The sequence below is a fragment of the Scylla paramamosain genome, chromosome 19, assembly GCF_035594125.1.
Source record: "Scylla paramamosain isolate STU-SP2022 chromosome 19, ASM3559412v1, whole genome shotgun sequence".
NCBI lineage: Eukaryota > Metazoa > Arthropoda > Malacostraca > Decapoda > Portunidae > Scylla > Scylla paramamosain.
Window position 1 is genome coordinate 11,070,239 of NC_087169.1, and position 22,060 is coordinate 11,092,298.

At 41.5% G+C, this 22,060-nt stretch overlaps 1 protein-coding gene across 1 annotated transcript in view; it reads left to right on the plus strand.

Moving 5' to 3' along the window:
* The first annotated feature begins 14,420 nt into the window (after nt 1-14,420).
* The window catches only part of LOC135109627 (cytochrome P450 2L1-like), a 112,102-nt gene continuing 104,462 nt past the window's right edge, over nt 14,421-22,060 (plus strand). Inside the window, exons 1-2 of the mRNA XM_064021065.1 lie at nt 14,421-14,579; nt 15,921-16,020. Coding sequence (XP_063877135.1) covers nt 14,498-14,579; nt 15,921-16,020 — 182 coding nt within the window. The 5' untranslated portion in view covers nt 14,421-14,497. The remainder of the gene's footprint in view (nt 14,580-15,920; nt 16,021-22,060) is intronic.

Sequence of the window (22,060 nt, forward strand, 5' to 3'; positions counted from 1 at the left end):
GTTCTCCTTTCCACAGGAACGATGGTCCCTGTGTCTATCGACAATCTGCGGATATCTATGCAGTAGATAAGCATCTGGAATTGTCATCAGCTGAATTTACTGATGAGTTCACACATCTCCATTGTTCTGACGTTCTCCACTCTTTGATCAACGCTACAAAGGTACGAAACCGTTTCTTTGAGTTTCTTATGTATTGCAGCACTATAGTGCTATCTGTCCAGAATATCGACCTTTCTAGCGAAGCGCCCAGCTGTTTCTTCTGCTGCCGATCGAATTTCAACGCGAGAACAGCGGCGGTGAGCTCGAGATGGGGTATAGTGAGCTGTTTCAAGGGAGCTAGCCTTGCTTTGCCTCACGTTATAGAACAGTGGCGTTCCCGTTTGCGCCTATCATGCGCCATTGTGACATTGCTCCATATGCCTTCAGAGAAGCATCGCTGAAGTGATGTAGTAGGTATGATATAACCCCTCTCATGTCCTCTCGCTTGTAGCATCGGAGAACTTGAAAGATCGTCAGTCTTGGCAATTTCTCCACCCAAGTCAACCAGGATCTGTGGTGACTTGCCAGAAGGGGAGCATCCCATCCTTCCTTTTGTTTGTACTCGTCCTGGAAGATCATCTTGGCCTTTATCGATACAGGACTGACTAGACCAAGAGGGTCATACACGGAACTGACCATCCCCAGTAGTCCCCTTTTTGTCATCGGGTTTTGCTGCACTTGAACTCTCATAGCTAGTTGATCCTTTTCCAGATCCCACAACATTCCCATTCTGTAAGGAAGTGTGTCATTACTTAGATCTACCTTCTTTATTCCTGTGTGTCTTTCTTCTACCGGGACAGATTGTACTGTGTCCTTATGGTTACTAACCCATTTTGTTAGACGAAGTCCTCTCCTTGCGAGAATTTGTCGAAGATCGTGAGTAAGCATGGACGCCTCTTCGGTGAGGGTACCGAAAGTAGTAAATCTTCCACGTAAAAACTCCTCTTCGCCCTTTTATTGGCCATGTGATATTCGTCCTCACAGTCTGTCAAAGTTTTTTGCAGTGCGTAAGCAGCACAGAAGGGACTCCATACACCCCAAAAGAGAAGTACCATCATTCGGTAGGCGCGTGGTACCCTCCTTAAATCCCCGTCTTTCTACCAAAGGAATCTTAAGGCATCTCAGTGTAGAGGGGGCACGCCAACATGGTGAAACATTGCCTCCACATCAGCCATCACAGCAATTCGTTCGCTTCGGAGACGCAGAAGGACACCCACCAATTTGTTATTCGGGTCCCTGCATCACTCTGTCATTGAGGAAAGCGTTACTGTATTTCGCGGAGGAGCAAACAGGCACAACCCTCACTTTATCGTTTTTTTTTTTCTTCTTTTTTTTTTATGTAGGAAGGACACCGACCAAGGGCAAAAAAAATCCAACAAAAAAAATATGCCCACTGAAATGCCAGTCCCATAAAAGTGTCAAAGCAGTGGTAAAAAATTGATGAATAAGTGTCTTGAAACCTCCCTCTTGAAGGAATTCAAGTCATAGGAAAGTGGAAATACAGAAGCAGGCAGGGAGTTCCAGAGTTTACCAGAGAAAGGGATCAATGATTGAGAATACTGGTTAACTCTTGCGTTAGGGAGGTGGATAGAATAGGGGTGAGAGAAAGAAGAAAGTCTTGTACAGCGAGGCCACGGAAGGAGGGGACGCATGCAATTAGCAAGATCAAAAGAGCAGTTAGCATGAAAATAGCGGTAGAAGACAGCTAGATATGCAACATTGCGGCGGTGAGAGAGAGGCTGAAGACAGTCAGTTAGAGGAGAGGAGTTGATGAGACGAAAAGCTTTCGATTCCACCCTGTCTAGAAGAACAGTATGAGTGGAATCCCCCCAGACATGTGAAGCATACTCCATACATGGACGGATAAGGCCCTTGTACAGAGTTAGCAGCTGGGGGGGGTGAGAAAAACTGGCGGAGACGTCTCAGAACGACAAACTTCATAGAAGCTGTTTTAGCTAGAGATGAGATGTGAAGTTTCCAGTTCAGATTATAAGTAAAGGACATACCGAGGATGTTCAGTATAGAAGAAGGGGACAGTTAAGTGTCATTGAAGAAGAGGGGATAGTTGTCTGGAAGGTTGTGTCAAGTTGATAGATGGAGGAATTGAGTTTTTGAGGCATTAAACAATACCAAGTTTGCTCTGCCCCAATCAGAAATTTTAGAAAGATCAGAAGTCAAGCGTTCTGTGGTTTCCCTGCGTGATATGTTTACCTCCTGAAGGGTTGGACGTCTATGAAAAAACGTGGAAAAGTGCAGGGTGGTATCATCAGCGTAGGAGTGGATAGGGAAAGAAGTTTGGTTTAGAAGATCATTAATGAATAATAAGAAGAGAGTGGGTGACAGGACAGAACCCTGAGGAACACCACTGTTAATAGACTTAGGAGAAGAACAGTAACCGTCTACCACAGCAGCAATAGAACGGTCAGGAAGGAAACTTGAGATGAAATTAGAGAGAAAAGGAAGAGGGTAGTTTGGAAATCAAAGCTTTGTGCCAGACTCTATCAAAAGCTTTTGATATGTCCAAGGCAACAGCAAAAGTTTCACAAAAATCTCTAGAAGAAGATGACCAAGACTCAGTAAGGAAAGCCAGAAGATCACCAGTAGAGCGGCCTTGACGGAACCCATACTGGCGATCAGATAGAAGGTTGTGAAGTGATAGATTTTTAAGAATCTTCCTGTTGAGGATAGATTCAAAAACTTTAGATAGGCAGGAAATTAATGCAATAGGACGGTAAATTGAGGGATTAGAACGGTCACCCTTTTTAGGAACAGGTTGAATTAGGCAAACTTCCAGCAAGAAGGAAAGGTAGTTGTTGACAGACAGAGCTGAAAGAGTTTGACTAGGCAAGGTGCAAGCACGGAGGCACAGTTTCGGAGAACAATAGGAGGGACCCCATTAGGTCCATAAGCCTTCCAAGGGGTTTAGGCCACCGAGGGGATGGAAAAAATAATTGCGAAGAATTTTAATATGTGGCATGAAGTAGTCAATGGGTAGAGGAGAGGGAGGAACAAGCCCAGAATCGTCCAAGGTGGAGATTTTAGCAAAGGTTTGAGCGAAAACTTCAGCTTTAGAAATAGATGTGATAGCAGTGGTGCCATCTGGTTGAAATAGAGGAGGGAAAGAAGAAGAAGCAAAGTTATTGGAGATATTTTTGGCTAGATGCCAGAAATCACGAGGGGAGTTAGATCTTGAAAGGTTTTGACATTTTCTGTTAATAAAGGAGTTTTTGGCTAGAGAACAGACTTGGCATGGTTCCGGGCAGAAATATAAAGTGCATAAAATTCTGGTGATGGAAGGCTTAAGTACCTTTTGTGGGCCACCTCTCTATCATATATAGCACGAGAACAAGCTGTGTTAAACCAAGGTTTAAAAGGTTTAGGACGAGAAAAAGAGTGAGGAATGTACGCCTCAATGCCAGACACTATCACCTCTGTTATGCGCTCAGCACACAAAGACGGGTCTTTGTGTGACACGGAAGCAGTAGTCATTCCAAGGAAAATCAGCAAAATACCTCCTCAGGTCCCCTCAACTAGCAGAGGCATAACGCCAGAGGCACTAGCAGAGGGATCCTAAAGAGGGATTGAAGCGATCGGACAAGATAAAGATATGAGATTGTGATCAGAGGACCCCAACGGAGAAGAGAGGGTGACAGCATAAGCAGAAGGATTAGAGGTCAGGAAAAGGTCAAGAATGTTGGGCGTATCTCCAAGACGGTCAGGAATACGAGTAAGGTGTTGCACCAATTGCTCTAGGTCATGGAGGATAGCAAGGTTGTAGGCTAGTTCACCAGGATGGTCAGTGAAGGGAGAGGAAAGCCAAAAGCTGGTGGTGAACATTGAAGTCTCCAAGAATGGAGATCTCTGCAAAAGGGAAGAGGGTCAGAATGTGCTCCACTTTGGAAGTTAAGTAGTCAAAGATTTTCTTATAGTCAGAGGAGTTAGGTGAGAGGTATACAGCACAGATAAATTTAGTAAGAGAGTGACTCTGTAGTCGTAGCCAGATGGTGGAAAACTCGGAAGATTCAAGAGCGTGGGCACGGGAGCAGGTTAAGTCATTGCGCACATAAACGCAGCATCCACCTTTGAATCGAAAATGAGGATAGAGAAAGTAGGAGGGAACAGAAAAGGGGCTACTGTCAGTTGCCTCAGACATCTGAGTTTCAGTGAGGAAAAGAAGATGAGGTTTAGAAGAGGAGCGGTGGTGTTCTACAGATTGAAAATTAGATCTTGGACCGCGAATGTTGCAGAAGTTAATGAAGAAAAAGTTGAGGGGGGCAACAAGACACTTAGGGTCGTCAACAGAAAGGCAGTCCGACCTGGGGACATTTATGGTCCCTTCCCCAGATGAAGACTCCAAGGCTGGTGTAGGAGTCGCTATGATGATTTTAAAATTTTTGAGTGAAGGGTGTGTGTGTTATTAGGTGCTTGTAGTTTTGTGTGGAGGAAGAGAGTTGTCTTTAGAGGGCAGGCTGTGACTGCCCCCTTGTGTTTTGAGACACAAAGGGAAACGTTCAGTGAGGTCACAGCTGGTTTTAATGATAAGTTCACAGCACCCCCTGAACAGTGCTTTAGACCTCACTGGGAGTAATTATCGTTTCGGCAGGTGTCTACTTCCTCCTCCAGGGTTCAGGACCGAGTGGTGAGCCAGGTACCAGGTTACTCGTCGTAGTCCTTTACGTTAAGGTGCTGGCACCAGCTCGGCGTAACCCTTTAACAGTAGTTGTTCTATCTCTCCTGCATATCGTTGTTTGAGGTCAGGATTCCTGGCGAGGCGTCGTTTCAGTCCCTTGAAAGCTTTCTGCGCCATCTCTATGTTGCTTGGCATTCCTGGTTCTTCATCCAGAAATGGTATGGGTAGCTCGTCCGGCTACTGTCCGGCTACTGTTCTGATGGTGGATGTCCACATTTGCAACACTCTTCTGTTCTCCAATGACATCGCTGAGTCCTCGTCCTATGAATGCCGCGTGTCTTCGCCATACCACAGTTTTCCTACTAGGGATATCGCTAGGCATTCGTGAGCTGTCTCCAATTTTGTATCAGTATAGGCAGCGGCGGCTTCTAGGCAACTGTACCCTATGGGTTCATTGACGGTTCATCAAAAGCGATACCGAACAACAAATGGCGCACCTTCTGGTTCTGTTCAGACCTCCAATGTTATCAATGTTTGCAGTGCGTCCAGTCCTATTAGAAGTTCTACCTTGATAGTATCGTCTTCAGGAATCTCCAGGCCTCTAAGATGGTTCCATCTTCCAATTTCGTGTTTCAAAGTCACTGTTCCGCAGAGGGCTAATGGGAAAGCTTTGATCACTGTGACATGTAATGTCATCTTGCGGTGTTTACCTCGTCTGGGACTCTTAATAACTAGTTTTACCTCTTTGGCGTGATCATCATTTCTGCAGTTCATGGTGTTCATTGTAAGTTGGCCTGTCCGCCTCCACTAACCTGGAAGCCTTGCATCATGGTGTGCACTGTGCCAAGTACTCAGAGCAAAGAGTCCTGGTACTGCCTGGATCCAGAGGTGCCTTCGTGCGTATCAAGGCTGCTCTGGGTTCATGTCTTCTAACTGCGACTTCAACTACTGGGAGGGCTACTTTTTCTTGCCTTGATCGCAATAGTCAGTCTTCTCTATCCTCCATCCTCTCATACTTATTGTGGGCTGCAGGTTTCCTCGAGGCATCAGTGATCCCTCGTCTCTCTCGCATATTTATCTCGTTGTGAATCTGTCTGCCTGCTGATCTGTCTCTCCCGGTCAGACTCCGCGTAATCAAGATGCAGCAACCATGAGCGGTGGCTCATGGTGGCTCATATTACATGGGTTACATATTATATATTTTGCTGCTGTGTGGTTAGCCTTCAGACAATTAAAACACAGGCGTGATATTATTGCCCAATGTCTTTGCATCTGCGCTGACATTCCTTTAAATGTTTCACATGCATGTAGGGGATGTGGTATCACTTGATTCTTGTTCAAGCAAAGGGAACACTTAGACCTGGATGTGTTATTCTGCTGTCCCAGGGCTCAAGCCTGTACTTGTTTCTGTATGTTGTTGTTGTCAGTCCGACTGTATGTCAGAGTGGAGGGACGTCCTTATCCTCTCGCGTCAAGCTCGACGTACTTCTGTTTTCCGATTTGCTACTCAAGTAGCTGGGCTCTTGGTCTGTTCTTAATCTACTCACCATGATGGATATAAATTTCTTAAGCCAATTGAGACCAGGCTTCTTACCACCATGAGCGTCTTGGTGTCTGGCTATTTTTTTCGGCTTTGTATTTATCCGCCAGGCGATCAGAGAAACGCTTAGCGATAAGAGAAGCAACCATAAAATTGTCCAGCATGGTGCAGCCTTCCTGTGCTTTCATCGCTGCCGAGCAGTACCATATACTATTCAATAGGAACTGTAGCGGCTTAATGTGCTTTCCATCCAATTTTGGTCAGTGAATGAGAATGGTAATCATGTCTTCGACCTGACTAACCGAATTCTCAAGCCGTTCATCTAGCATCTCCTTTGTCTTCATATTACCTACCTCTGGGTCAAGCTTTATAAAGCTCATTACATTCATCCTCAGGTCCCCTGTGCACGCCTGAATGAGATGTCGTAGTTTCGCTGATTCTGCGACTACGTTGTCCGTAAGATACTGGTGAAATTCACAAAGAAACATTCTATATTCCCTTGGATCTGTCCCGGTGAACGTAGACAGAGATGGTCTGGGTTTCATCATGGTGTTCACTAATTGCTTCATACAGTGGTCAGTTGGCGTTTGTGTCAAGTGGAGGGAGCTCCCTTGAACCCCAGGCGGTTCCGCTACATTGTTCATGCAGTCCGATGTAGAGTCCTTTACTCGTATGGCGGTACCTTGCTCTTTTTGTTCAGGTGGGTATAACAAAAAGTCATTTCTCTGGGTTGAGTTCGCATGAAGGTTTGGTAGTACACCCTGACAAATCCCCTGACCACGTCTACGGCGGCCCTATAGATGACGACGTCGATGCACTTGTCCACTCCCCCATATTCTTCGCTGTACCGGCCGTTACATCTATTGCGTGGATGGCACCTCATCGTCCTCCTTTTCCACATGTTGGTGGTGGCCAGATTCGTCTAAGGCCCTGGGCTGCTCTGGTCTGTCGCTATCTCCCTGGTATAATGTGCTCCAGTCGTTCCACCAAAACAGTCACAGTTGATCGCAGGTGGTTTATTTGTTCTTGCACACTTTGGTTGACCGAGTCAGTAATTGTTTCATCACGACGAGCTACTATATATATTTTGTACATTTAGTGTTTGTGCGCTTTGGTTATATGTGTCAATGTTTTTCTCAGTAGTCCTGTCCGGAGGTTGTCGTGTCATCGAGAAGCCCGTATCTGTGGCATCCATTGCTCGGTTAGTGGGTCTGTTTGAGTCCTCCAAATGGGCAGCGCGGCAGCTTCACCCGCATTGTCTGTTTGGTGAGGAGCGCGACTACTTCACCTGTGTTGTCTCTTGGTGGGCAGCGCGGCAGCTTCACCCATGTTGTCTCTTGGTGGGTAGCGCGACAGCTTCACCGGTGTTATCTCTTGGTGGGCAGCGCGACAGCTTCATCGGTGTTGTATCTTGGTGGGCAACGCGGCAGCTTCGCTCGTGTTGTCTCTTGGTGGCAGCGCGGCAGCTTCACCCATGTTGTCTCTTGGTGGGCAGTGCGACAGCTTCACCGGTGTTGTTTCTTGGTGGGCAGCGCGACAGCTTCATCGGTATTGTCTCTTGAAGGGCAGCGCGGCAGCTTCGCTCGTGTTGTCTCTTGGTGGGCAGCGCGGCAGTTTCACCCATGTTGTCTCTTGGTGGGCAGCGCGGCAGCTTCATCCGTGTTGTCTCTTGGTTGGCAGAGCGGCAGTTTCACCCCTGTTGACTCTTGGTGGGCAGCGCGGCAGCTTCATCCGTGTGTATATATATATATATATATATATATATATATATATATATATATATATATATATATATATATATATATATATATATATATATATATATATATATATATATATATATATATATATATATATATATATATATACACACGAGTAGCTGGCTGCGACAAGGGGTCAAGCGCCGAAAGTAAATAAACGAGTAAATTACATCTAAAAGTAAGCACACTGCGTGCGTCGGTCATTCACATCCCTTTAGTTTATCTGTCTAGTGTGTCCTAGACAGAGCATATGCAATTGTGTGTTATATCTCGTTATAGACTACATTTTGGCTTTTACATGATATACACCTGATCTCAAATTGTTGAACAATTAAAAAGTTAATAAATAAGGAATAATTCAGTGTGTTATGCAGGAAACATTTTCAGATTCTGAAACAATCACATGGCCCATTAAACCTTAATAACGCAAAAAGAAAAAAAAAATCTATTGACATGCAGCATCTCTTAATAATTCGTTAAAGACAGACTCAGACTCCTAAGTAAAACACTCTATGTCAATAATCTTATCGCTTTCCGCTGGCTCAGTTGAACTGTCTCGGCGCCACTCTCTTTAAGACGGGGGAGAGGTGAGAGGAGGGACGAAAGACGTCGCCATAGATGCGATAATTTCTACTATTTCTTCTCTCTCTCTCTCTCTCTCTCTCTCTCTCTCTCTTTCTTTTCAAACCATCTTAGGGCAATGAAACGGTCTATAGTGAGGATCTGTTGTTGTTTATTCTCAACATTTTTATCTTCTACTTTTTAAAAGATTTGCAAGTGATTTCCCTTCACTTTTCAAAATCACATGAAATAGATAGATAGATAGGTAGATAGATAGATAGATAGAGAGAGAGAGAGAGAGAGAGAGAGAGAGAGAGAGAGAGAGAGAGAGAGAGAGAGAGAGAGAATGTATTATCACCATGGTTATGCGCCAAACTATATTGTGATAGAGCACTTTCTCTCTCTCTCTCTCTCTCTCTCTCTCTCTCTCTCTCTCTCTCTCTCTCTCTCTCTCTCTCTCTCTCTCTCTCTCTCTCTCTTGGCAATAGATAAGTAAGAATTGTCTTAATAACATAGCTTCCTATATAATGACTTGACACAAAACGTAAGGATATTGGTATTAGCAATGCCGTACGACAGTTTGGACTGGCTGGTGTGGTAAGTGTTCATAAAGAAAACTTCATGCCCCAAAATAAAATTTTTATTGTCATTTGTGGAAACTTTCATGTGTGTAACACTAGTTCCTTTTAGTAAGAACAGTGTATACTAATATTTTGCGTCAGAATTAACCATCATCATCATCAACTGCTGCCTCTTCAAACATCTGATATGTTATGTTAATCTCATTACACCACTAGGTAATTGCATTAAATGTCAGTATAGTTATAGTAATATATCATTATTTTTCACAGAAATTGAGTAGAATATAAATCATGAGAGAATTGATATATGAGGATAGGAAAAAATAAATCATACATTTGGGAAGAAGAGTCCTGGAAAAGTATAAGGAAGAACAAACTATTTTCAAGATAAAATAAAAGTAAAATAACAGGAAAAAAAAGCACATAAGCTCTCAAAAGAAAATACCAAGATAGGATCTTTAAGAGAGTATTTATGAGCGAATCAGAATTTAGACTAACTACAAGGAAAAAAAATAATAGATGGGGAAAATGAGTTTAAAGATACAGCAATTGATAAATAATGTATCCAAGCATATATATATATATATATATATATATATATATATATATATATATATATATATATATATATATATATATATATATATATATATATATATATATATATATATATATATATATATGCGCCCCGCTATCGCACCTTACCTTACTTCCCTAGGTGTGGGGGTCCCCCTGGGGAAACAAATAAGAACATAAGAACATAAGAAATAAGGGAAGATGCAAGAAGCTACCAGGCTTACACGTGGCAGTCCCTGTATGAAATATACCTACCTATTTCCATTTATTATCCTCACCCATAAACCTGTCTAATCTTCTCTTAAAGCTCTCTAGTGTCCTAGCACTAACAACATGATTACTGAGTCCGTTCCACTCATCTACCACTCTATTTGAGATCCAATTTTTTCCTATCTCCTTCCAAAACCTAAATTTTTCAATCTTGAACCCGTTATTTCTAGTTCCACCCTGGCTGCTGATCCTAAGAATTTTGCCTACATCCCCCTTGTTATAACCCTTATACCACTTAAAGACTTCTATCAGGTCCCCTCTTAACCTACGTCTTTCTAAAGAATGTAAATTTAACAACTTCAATCTCGCCTCGTAAGGAATACTCCTCATCCCCTGTATCCTTTTAGTCATTCTCCTCTGTACTGATTCTAATAGACCTATATCTTTCCTGTAATGTGGGGACCAGAACTGCACAGCGTAGTCTAGATGAGGTCTGACCAGCGCCAAGTATAACTTTAATATTACTTCCGGCCTTCTACTTTTAACACTCATAAAAATGAATCCTAATACCCTATTTGCCCTGTTTCTGGCTTCTATGCATTGTTTCCTTAGACGGAGTTCAGAGCTAACTATAACTCCTAAATCTTTCTCTTACCCTTTACCTACCAGAGTTTGGTTGTTTAATGTGTACCTATTGTGTGGGTTTCCTCTACCTACGCTAAGGACTTTGCATTTATTGATATTAAATTGCATTTGCCATCTATCTGTCCATTCATTCATTTTATCTAAATCTGCCTGCAAGGCAATGGCATCCGATTCTGACCTAATTAATCTACCTATCTTTGTGTCATCCGCAAATTTACTAACATCACTACTAATTCCACTATCCAAGTCATTGATATATATTAGAAATAACAATGGCCATAATATTGATCCGTGTGGCACCCCGCTAATTACATGACCCCACTCAGATTTCGAGCCGATTTCGAGGCGACTCTTTGTCGCCTGTCACTAAGCCATGTCTCTATCCAGCCTAACACCTCCCCATCTATCCCGTGTGCCCTAACCTTTTTCAGGAGCCTTTGATGGGGTACCTTGTCAAATGCTTTACTAAAGTAAAGCATCTTATCAAATCCAGACTCTTTTCTCCTAAAACATGTGAAAAATGCATTGCATGTGATTGGTGGACGCCTCTCGGCCCGGGCAAAAAAAATCAAGGCCGAGATTCGGCCTGCTGGTGGAGATCATCATAACACTTAGAGGTGAACGAGCCCTATATTCATCCTCTCTACACATATCCTCCTTATCATTAACTACATATCTGTAGGAGGGAGCCTTCGCAACACAACACACTACACGGTTCTGATAGTACTACTTAACCAGAGCAGTAATCTGTATTTGCCTTATCTGGAGAGAGAGAGAGAGAGATAGAGAGAGAGAGAGAGAGAGAGAGAGAGAGAGAGAGAGAGAGAGAGAGAGAGAGAGAGAGAGAGAGAGAGAGAGAGAGAGAGAGATACATACGCATACACACATGTACATCAGGATATATATGTATATATATATATATATATATATATATATATATATATATATATATATATATATATATATATATATATATATATATATATATATATATATATATATATATATATATATATATATATATATATATATATATATATATATATATATATATATATATATATATATATATATATATATATATATATATATATATATATATATATATATGAAGGGTAATTTAACATTTATTAACTTCTTTAAGATATTTTCCTTGTATGTTTTGATTGTCCTTTTCTCTTTTGTAGTTTGGTTTATGACTTCGCCAATGCCAGTAATTTTCGCTAGATCGCGATCTCGGGTTTCTTAACACTTCTTCAGTAGCATATTATAGTTGATATGATGCGGAGAATGGCTGAAGTTGACTTGACACTTGGGAGGAGGGGAGGCATGCAGTTAGCAAGATCACAAGAGCAGTTAGCATGGTAATAGCGGTGAAGGACAGCTAGAAAAGCAACATTGTGGTGATGAGAGAGAGACTGAAGACAGTCAGTTAGAGGAGAGGAGTTGATGAGACGAAAAGCTTTTGATTCCACCCTATCTAGAAGAACGGTATGAGTGGAACCCTCCCAAACATGTGAAGCATTCTCCATACATTGACGGATAAGGCCTTTGTACAGAGTTAGCAGCTGGAAAGGTAAGAAAAACTGGCGGAGACGTCTCAGAATGCCTAACTTCATAGAAGCTGTTTTAGCTAGAGATGAGATGTGAAGTTTCCAGTTCAAATTATAAGTAAAGGAAAGACCAAGGATGTTCAATGTAGAAGAGGGGGACATCTGAGTGTCACTGAAGAAGAGGGGATAGCTGTCTGGAAGATTGTGTCGAGTTGATACATGGAGGAATTGAGTTTTTGAAACATTGAACAATACCATGTTTGCTCTGCCCCAATCAGAAATGTTAGAGAGAGATCAGAAGTCAGACGTTCTGTGGCTTCCCTGCGTGAAATGTTTACTTCCTGAAGGATTGGGCGTCTATAACAAGACGTGGAAAAGTGCAGGGTGGTATCATCAACGTAAGAGTGGATAGGACAAGAAGTTTGGTTTAGAAGGTCATTGATGAATAATAAGAAGAGAGTGGGTGAGAGGACAAAACCCCGAGGAACACTACTGTTAATAGATTTAGGAGAAGAACAGTGACCGTCTACCATAGCAGCAATAGAACAGTCAGAAATGAAACTTGAGATGAAGTTACAGAGAGAAGGATAGAAGCCGTAGGAGGGTAGTTTGGAAATCAAAGCTTTGTACCAGACTCTATCAAAAGCTTTTGATATGTCCAAGGCAACAGCAAATGTTTCTCCAAAATCTATAAAAGAGGGTGACCAAGACTACTGATCAGTAAGGAAAGCCAGAAGATCACCAGTAGAGCGGTCTTGACGGAACCCATACTGGCGATCAGGTAGAATGTTGTGAAGTGATAGATGTTTAAGAATCTTCCAGTTGAGGATATATTCAAAAACTTTAGATAGGCAGGAAATTAAAGCAATAGGACGGTAGTTGGAGGGATTAGAGCGGTCACCCTTTTTAGGAACAGGCTGAATGTAGGCAAACTTCCAGCAAGAAGGAAAGGTAGTTGTTGATAGACAGAGCTGAAAGAGTTTGACTAGGCATGGTGCAAACACAGAGGCTCAGTTTCGGAGAACGATAGGAGGGACCCCATCAGGTCCATTAGCCTTCCGAGGGTTTAGGCTAGCGAGGGCATGGAAAACATCATTGTGGAATTTTTAGCAAAGGCTTGAGCGAAGAGTTCAGCTTTAGAAATAGATGTGATAGCAGTGGTGCCATCTCGTTGAAATAAAGGAGGGAAAGAAGAAGCAAAGTTATTGGAGATATTTTTGGCTAGACGCCAGAAGTCACGAGGGGAGTTAGATCTTGAAAGATTTTGACACTTTCTGTTAATGAAGGAGTTTTTGGCTAGTTGGAGAACAAACTTGGCATGGGAGAGATATAAAGTGCATGAGATTCTGGTGATGGATGGTTTAAGTACCTTTTGTGGGCCACCTCTCTATCATGTATAGCACGAGAACAAGCTGTGTTAAACAAAGGTTTGGAAGGTTTAGGTCGAGAAAAAAAGTGAGGAATGTACGCCTCCATGCCAGACACTATCAACTCTGTTATGCGATCAGCACAGAAAGATGGGTCTCTGACACAGAAGCAGTAATCATTCCAAGGAAAATCGATATGACAAGATACAGATATGAAATTGTGGTCGGAAGAGCCCAACGGAGAAGAGAGAGTGACAGCATAAGCAAAAGGATTAGAGGTTAGGAAAAGGTAAAGAATGTTGGGTGTATCTCCAAGACGGAGTAGGGTGTTGCACCAATTGCTCTAGGTCGTGGAGGATAGCAAAGTCGAAGGCTAGTTCACCAGCATGGTCAGTGAAGAGAGAGGAAAGCCAAAGCTGGTGGTGAACACTGAAGTCTCCAAGATTGGAGATCTCTGCTAAAGGGAAGTGAGTCAGAATGTGCTCCACTTTGGAAGTTAAATAGTCAAAGAATTTCTTATAGTTAGAGGAGTTAGGTAAGAGGTATACAGCACAGATAAATTTAGTTTGAGAGTGATTCTGTAGTTGTAGCCAGATGGTGGAAAACTCGTAAGATTCAAGAACGTGGGCACGAGAGCAGGTTGAGTCGTTGCTCACCTAAATGCAACATCCAGCTTTGGATCGAAAATGAGGATAGAAAAAGTAGGAGGGAACAGAAAAGTGGCTACTGTCAGTTGCCTCAGACACCTGAGTTTCAGTGAGGAAAAGAAGATGAGGTTTAGAAGAGGAGAGGTGGTGTTCTACAGATTGAAAATTAGATCTTAGACCGCGAATGTTACAGAAGTTAATTAAGAAAAAGCTGAGAGGGTTGTCTCAAGGCACTTAGGATTGTTATCAGAAGATATATATATATGCGTCGAATGAGCAGGCCGAAGCTGAGTCATGATGATGAAGAACTGCTGTAGATAAACTGGATACGTTGTAGGATAAGAACGCACTTTCTAGTCAGTACTCATACAAGTCTCTCTGCGCCAGGATGTTGGTGGAGGCAGTGATAATTATCCTTTCACTATTTTGTCTTTACTTCGCCTTTAGGAAGCCACCGGGACTGCCTCCAGGTGAGTACATTTGTAGTGAGCTTTCCTGTTTCAAGTAAGTGATGTAAATGCTGGAGACGAGAGAGAGAGAGAAAGAGAGAGAGAGAGAGAGAGAGAGAGAGAGAGAGAGAGAGAGAGAGAGAGAGAGAGAGAGAGAGAGAGAGAGAGAGAGAGAGAGAGAGAGAGTAATAAAAAAATGATAATGCTGTTCATAAAAACAGTAATAATAATAATAATAATAATAATAATAATAATAATAATAATAATAATAATAAAAATGATAATAATAATAATAATAATGATAATAACAATATTAATAATAATAATAATAATAATAATAATAATAATGATAATAATAGCAATAATAATACTAATAATAATAATAATAATAATAATAATAATAATAATAATAATAAACATTAATAAAATATCAATTTAAGAGAATATATGACTTTCCTCGCAGAACACACTGGGTGTGTGTGTAATAATAATAATAATAATAATAAACGGTTTATTATTTAGGCAGTTGACAAACTGAAAATGTACATAGGGGATGGGGAAAAACTTAACATTAATCCTAAAGGTAAGTCTAATCTAGGAGGGAAATACTATTGATTGATGGCTCGCACCATGGTGGGAATCGCACTGAGTCTGTACCGGTCCGTGCGCGGCGCCTTCAGGGGCGTTATTTTGTTGTGGTGTCTGGTGGCACGGACAGGGCGAGGCGCGTCGGGCGGCAGCATGTTTCTGAGACGCGGATGTGTGTGTGTGTGTGTGTGTGTGTGTGTATGTGTGTGTTGTTCACCTACGGTAGTCTGCTGGTCACCCAGCCAGTCGTTCCCCTTCGGAAAGAGCTCGGAGGTCATTGTGACCGATCTTTGGGTAAGACTGAGACCACTCTCACGTCACACACTGGGACAGCTCGGTCATAATCCCTCAGTTTATATCACGTACCTACTTGCTGCTATAATAAGTGGCCGGGGGCTAAACATTAAGAAGCTTGCCCATTTGCCTCGCCGCGTCCGGGACTGGAACTCGGGCTTTCTCGGTTGTGAGCAGAGCTTGCTAATCACTACACTTCGCGGTGTGTGTGTGTGTGTGTGTGTGTGTGTGTGTGTGTGTGTGTGTGTGTGTGTGTGTGTGTGTGTTTGTGTGTGTGTGTGTGTGTGTGTGTGTGTGTGTGTGTGTGTGTGTGTGTGTGTGTGTGTGTGTGTGTTTGTGTGTGTGTGTGTGTGTGTGTGTGTGTGTGTGTGTGTGTGTGTGTGTGTGTGTGTGTGTGTGTGTGTGTGTGTGTTGTGCTTCTAAAAAGTTTCTCTGAAACCAGACCATGACATTAACAAGCTGAATGTTTCTCTCACGCAGGGGTCTGGGGCCTACCCATTCTGGGAAAGTTTCCTTCAACGTCGGTGCGATTTGGAGACCAGGTGAAGGCATTGCGCCCTCTCTACGGTGACCTTATATCGTAAGGAACCCTTTCATTTAAAGAATGTTATGGTAGTTGTTGAATCCCATTTGTATCATTACTGCCGTGTACATTATCGTTTATAAATGGTGATCGTGTTGATTTTATTTTGAAAACTAATAGAAATTTTGTGTTAAGACAATTACTAACCAAAATTATTATCAAATACTTTTCTGATATTCACCTTTTTTGTACAACATAAGGGAAATGCCTAGCTATAGGCCTACGGTATTTTGAGATTACTATTATATGGTACTGTAATAGTACTATTATAGTTCCATAAGTCAATAGCTAGGCAGTTCCTTTTTGTTGTATTTACAACGAAGTTGAATATCAGAAGAAGAGTATTCGATAATTATTTTGGTCAATAATTGTCATAACACAATATTTGTATTAGTTTCCAAAATGAAATCAACACAAAGTATTTCGCTCCTCACACCTGTTCCTTATTTACTTCTGTGAACAATTCGCATTTCTATGGCGTGATATAGTATAGGTTATCGGCATTAAATTGAATCAATCGTACTACACAAATGACTAATTTTCTTGCTATAAAAATACTTAATGTCCATGAGGAAATTCTTTGGAATCCTTACATTTACTATCAGAAGACATCATTTCACTGATGATGACTATCGAAAGCGCATAAATTAGGAAACAAGTAACATAACATGAACAAGTCTGGGGATGAGAGTGGTAGGAATGTAGGATAGGAGCATGGGGAGAGACAACTCACCCTCACACACACACACACACACACACTTTTCATTCTACCAAAAAATCTTAAAACACGTTTTTTTTTCACTTTTCTTTTTTTTCTACTTTATTTAAAAAGTGAAGTTGTAATATTCTGTAGTCTGTGTTATGTGAACTGTCCTAACCCAGTGCAAAATGCCAGTGACTTGCAAGTTATTTTTGGTTAGCGTCTTGTTTTCAGAATTTAATCATGATCTAAACAAATATTTTTACAAACAAAATATTTATCAAATGACAGACGAAACTAAACATTCATGCTTACAAGTTCATTGACACACACGGAGATCAGCCATGTCCATCTGATAATATTTAGTATTTCACTGCTACAATATTATTGTCCTACATTCACATCTCATTCATTCATTCATTCAATTAATAAATAAATAAATAAATATATATATATATATATATATATATATATATATATATATATATATATATATATATATATATATATATATATATATATATATATATATATATATATATATATATATATATATATATATATATAGACACCTGCCGAAACGATAATTACTCCCAGTGAGGTCTAAAGCACTGTTCAGGGGGTGCTGTGAACTTATCATTAAACCCAGCTGTGACCTCACTGAACGTTTCCCTTTGTGTCTCACAACACAAGGGGGTAGTCACAGCCTGCCCTCTAAAGACAACTCTCTTCCTCCACACAAAACTACAAGCACCTAATAACACACACACCCTTCACTCCAAAAATTTTAAAATCATGGCGACTCCTACACCAGCCTCGGAGTCCCCATCTGGGGAGGGGACCATAAATGTCCCCAGGTCGGACTGCCTTTCCGTCGACGACCCTAAGTGTCTTGACACCCCCCTCAACTTTTTCTTCATTAACTTCTGCAACATTCGCGGTCTAAGATCTAATTTTCAATCTGTAGAACACCACCTCTCCTCTTCTAAACCTCATCTTCTTTTCCTCACTGAAACTCAGGTGTCTGAGGCAACTGACAGTAGCCCCTTTTCTGTTCCCTCCTACTTTCTCTATCCTCATTTTCGATCCAAAGCTGGATGCTGCGTTTATGTGCGCAATGACTTAACCTGCTCTCGTGCCCACGCTCTTGAATCTTCCGAGTTTTCCACCATCTGGCTACGACTACAGAGTCATTCTCATACTAAATTTATCTGTGCTGTATACCTCTCTCCTAACTCCTCTGACTATAAGAAATTCTTTGACTACTTAACTTCCAAAGTGGAGCACATTCTGACCCTCTTCCCTTTTGCAGAGATCTCCATTCTTGGAGACTTCAATGTTCACCACCAGCTTTGGCTTTCCTCTCCCTTCACTGACCATCCTGGTGAACTAGCCTACAACTTTGCTATCCTCCATGACCTAGAGCAATTGGTGCAACACCCTACTCGTATTCCTGACCGTCTTGGAGATACGCCCAACATTCTTGACCTTTTCCTGACCTCTAATCCTTCTGCTTATGCTGTCACCCTTTCTTCTCCGTTGGGCTCCTCCGATCACAATCTCATATCTTTATCTTGTCCTATCACTCCAATCCCTCCTCAGGATCCCCCTAAGCGAAGGTGCCTCTGGCGTTTTGCCTCTGCTAGTTGGGGGGACCTGAGGCGGTATTTTGCTGATTTTCCTTGGAATGACTACTGCTTCCGTGTCAGAGACCTGTCTTTGTGTGCTGAGCGCATAACAGAGGTGATAGTGTCTGGCATGGAGGCGTACATTCCTCACTCTTTTTCTCGTCCTAAACCTTCTAAACCTTGGTTTAACACAGCTTGTTCTCGTGCTATACATGATAGAGAGGTGGCCCACAAAAGGTACTTAAGCCTTCCTTCACCAGAATCTCATGCACTTTATATTTCTGCCCGGAACCATGCCAAGTCTGTTCGCCAACTAGCCAAAAACTCCTTCATTAACAGAAAATGTCAAAACCTTTCAAGATCTAACTCCCCTCGTGATTTCTGGCATCTAGCCAAAAATATCTCCAATAACTTTGCTTCTTCTTCTTTCCCTCCTCTACTTCAACCAGATGGCACCACTGCTATCACATCTATTTCTAAAGCTGAACTCTTTGCTCAAACCTTTGCTAAAAACTCTACCTTGGACGATTCTGGGCTTGTTCCTCCCTCTCCTCCACCCTCTGACTACTTCATGCCTCGTATTAAAATTCTTCGTAATGATGTTTTCCATGCCCTCGCTGGCCTAAACCCTCAGAAGGCTTATGGACCTGATGGGGTCCCTCCTATTGTTCTCCGAAACTGTGCCTCCGTGCTTGCACCTTGCCTAGTCAAACTCTTTCAGCTCTGTCTGTCAACATCTACCTTTCCTTCTTGCTGGAAGTTTGCCTACATTCAACCTGTTCCTAAAAAGGGTGACCGCTCTAATCCCTCAAACTACCGTCCTATTGCTTTAATTTCCTGCTTATCTAAAGTTTTTGAATCTATCCTCAACAGGAAGATTCTTAAACATCTATCACTTCACAACCTTCTATCTGATCGCCAGTATGGGTTCCGTCAAGGCCGCTCGACTGGTGATCTTCTGGCTTTCCTTACTGAGTCTTGGTCATCCTCTTTTAGAGACTTTGGTGAAACTTTTGCTGTTGCCTTGGACATATCAAAAGCCTTTGATAGAGTCTGGCACAAAGCTTTGATTTCCAAACTACCCTCCTACGGTTTCTATCCTTCTCTCTGTAACTTCATCTCAAGTTTCCTTTCTGACCGTTCTATTGCTGCTGTGGTAGACGGTCACTGTTCTTCTCCTAAATCTATTAACAGTGGTGTTCCTCAGGGTTCTGTCCTGTCACCCACTCTCTTCTTATTATTCATTAATGATCTTCTAAAACAAACTTCTTGTCCTATCCACTCCTATGCTGATGATACCACCCTGCACTTTTCCACGTCTTTTCATAGACGTCCAACCCTTCAGGAGGTAAACATATCACGCAGGGAAGCCACAGAACGCCTGACTTCTGATCTTTCTAAAATTTCTGATTGGGGCAGAGCAAACTTGGTATTGTTCAATGCCTCAAAAACTCAATTCCTCCATCTATCAACTCGACACAATCTTCCAGACAACTATCCCCTCTTCTTCAATGACACTCAACTATCCCCCTCTTCTACACTGAACATCCTCGGTCTGTCCTTTACTTATAATCTGAACTGGAAACTTCACATCTCATCTCTAGCTAAAACAGCTTCCATGAAGTTAGGTGTTCAAGGGCCTTATCCGTCCATGTATGGAGTATGCTTCACATGTCTGGGGGGGTTCCACTCATACTGCTGTTCTAGACAGGGTGGAATCAAAAGCTTTTCGTCTCATCAACTCCTCTCCTCTAACTGACTGTCTTCAGCCTCTCTCTCACCGCCGCAATGTTGCATCTCTAGCTGTCTTCTACCGCTATTTTCATGCTAACTGCTCTTCTGATCTTGCTAACTGCATGCCTCCCCTCCTTCCGCGGCCTCGCTGCACAAGACTTTCTTCTTTCTCTCACTCCTATTCTGTCCACCTCTCTAACGCAAGAGTTAACCAGTATTCTCAATCATTCATCCCTTTCTCTGGTAAACTCTGGAACTCCTTGCCTGCTTCTGTATTTCCACCTTCCTATGACTTGAATTCCTTCAAGAGGGAGGTTTCAAGACACTTATCCACCAATTTTTGACCACTGCTTTGACCCTTTTAGGGACTGGCATTTCAGTGGGCATTTTTTTTATTAGATTTTTGTTGCCCTTGGCCAGTATCCTTCCTACATAAAAAAAAAAAAAAAAAAAAAAAAAAAAAAAAAAAAAAAAAAAATATATATATATATATATATATGTATATATATATATATATATATATATATATATATATATATATATATATATATATATATATATATATATATATATATATATATATATATATATAAATATATATATATATATATATATATATATATATATATATATATATATATATATATATATATATATATATATATATATATATATATATATATATATATATATATATATATATATATATATATATATATATTATATACATATATATATATATATATATATATATATATATATATATATATATATATATATATATATATATATATATATATATATATATATATATATATATATATATATTTATTTATTTATTTATTTATTTATTTATTTATTTATTTATTAATTGAATGAATGAATGAATGAGATGTGAATGTAGGACAATAATATTGTCCTACCTTGAGAGAGTCATACTTAATTCTGCCGCCGTTCACCGGCACTTGTTTACCAAGCAGCCGGCACCGGCGGCAAGAATTACCCCTTTGGAGGGGACGATAGGGTAGCGGGCTAAAGCCAGCACTACTCACGCCTACCGTCTTCAACGGCACAGGCGATGCGAAACCTACCTGCCGAGGTCGCCCCCGACAGGATTCCGGTTCTGAGGACGCCACCCTCAGCCAGACGGTTGGCTACCTGAGCTACTAGGCCCACCGCAGCATGACAAACCGTTCGCAGAATACGAGCTCTGCTAGGACGCTCTGGGTCCGAGAGGACGTGCACGGAGGCTCTATGCACGCCCCTCGGACCCGAGGGGGACTGGGACCGCATCCACCCTGTGTACCCCATTTCAAAGCCATGAACCCGCTGGCCCTTGGGGGCAGGAAGAGCGCTACCCCCCAAACCAGCGGGCCGTCATCCCGGAAACGCCAGAGTGACTACCGCTGTCGAGGGTTAGTGGGTTTAGCCCACCGACTCGGCAAATCACCCTGACGGCCCACCACCCAACGAGGTAGAGAACTCGAAAGAGCAGAAAGGACTCCGGACCAGTGAAGCTGTTCTGGGCTCCGAAGCCTGGCGGAGCCCCATTACTCTATGAACATTTATTGAGAAGGGAGGATGGAATATTTGTCCAACTCCCCGCCCCACATTCATCTCGCGGGGTAAGCACTTTAGCCGTAGGCCCAATCCCTCGGGCTTGTGCCTACGTTACCAGCGGGCGCCACTAGGAGGCAGGCTTCCCCTGTAACTAAGTCTCAAAGAGGTTTTTCACGTCACTCGGGGAGTCACGGCATGACACCATCCCGGGACCTCAGAGAGTCATAGTTACTCCCATAGTAGTTATATATATATATATATATATATATATATATATATATATATATATATATATATATATATATATATATATATATATATATATATATATATATATATATATATATATATATATATATATATATATATATATATTATATTATATTATATTATATATATATATATATATATATAT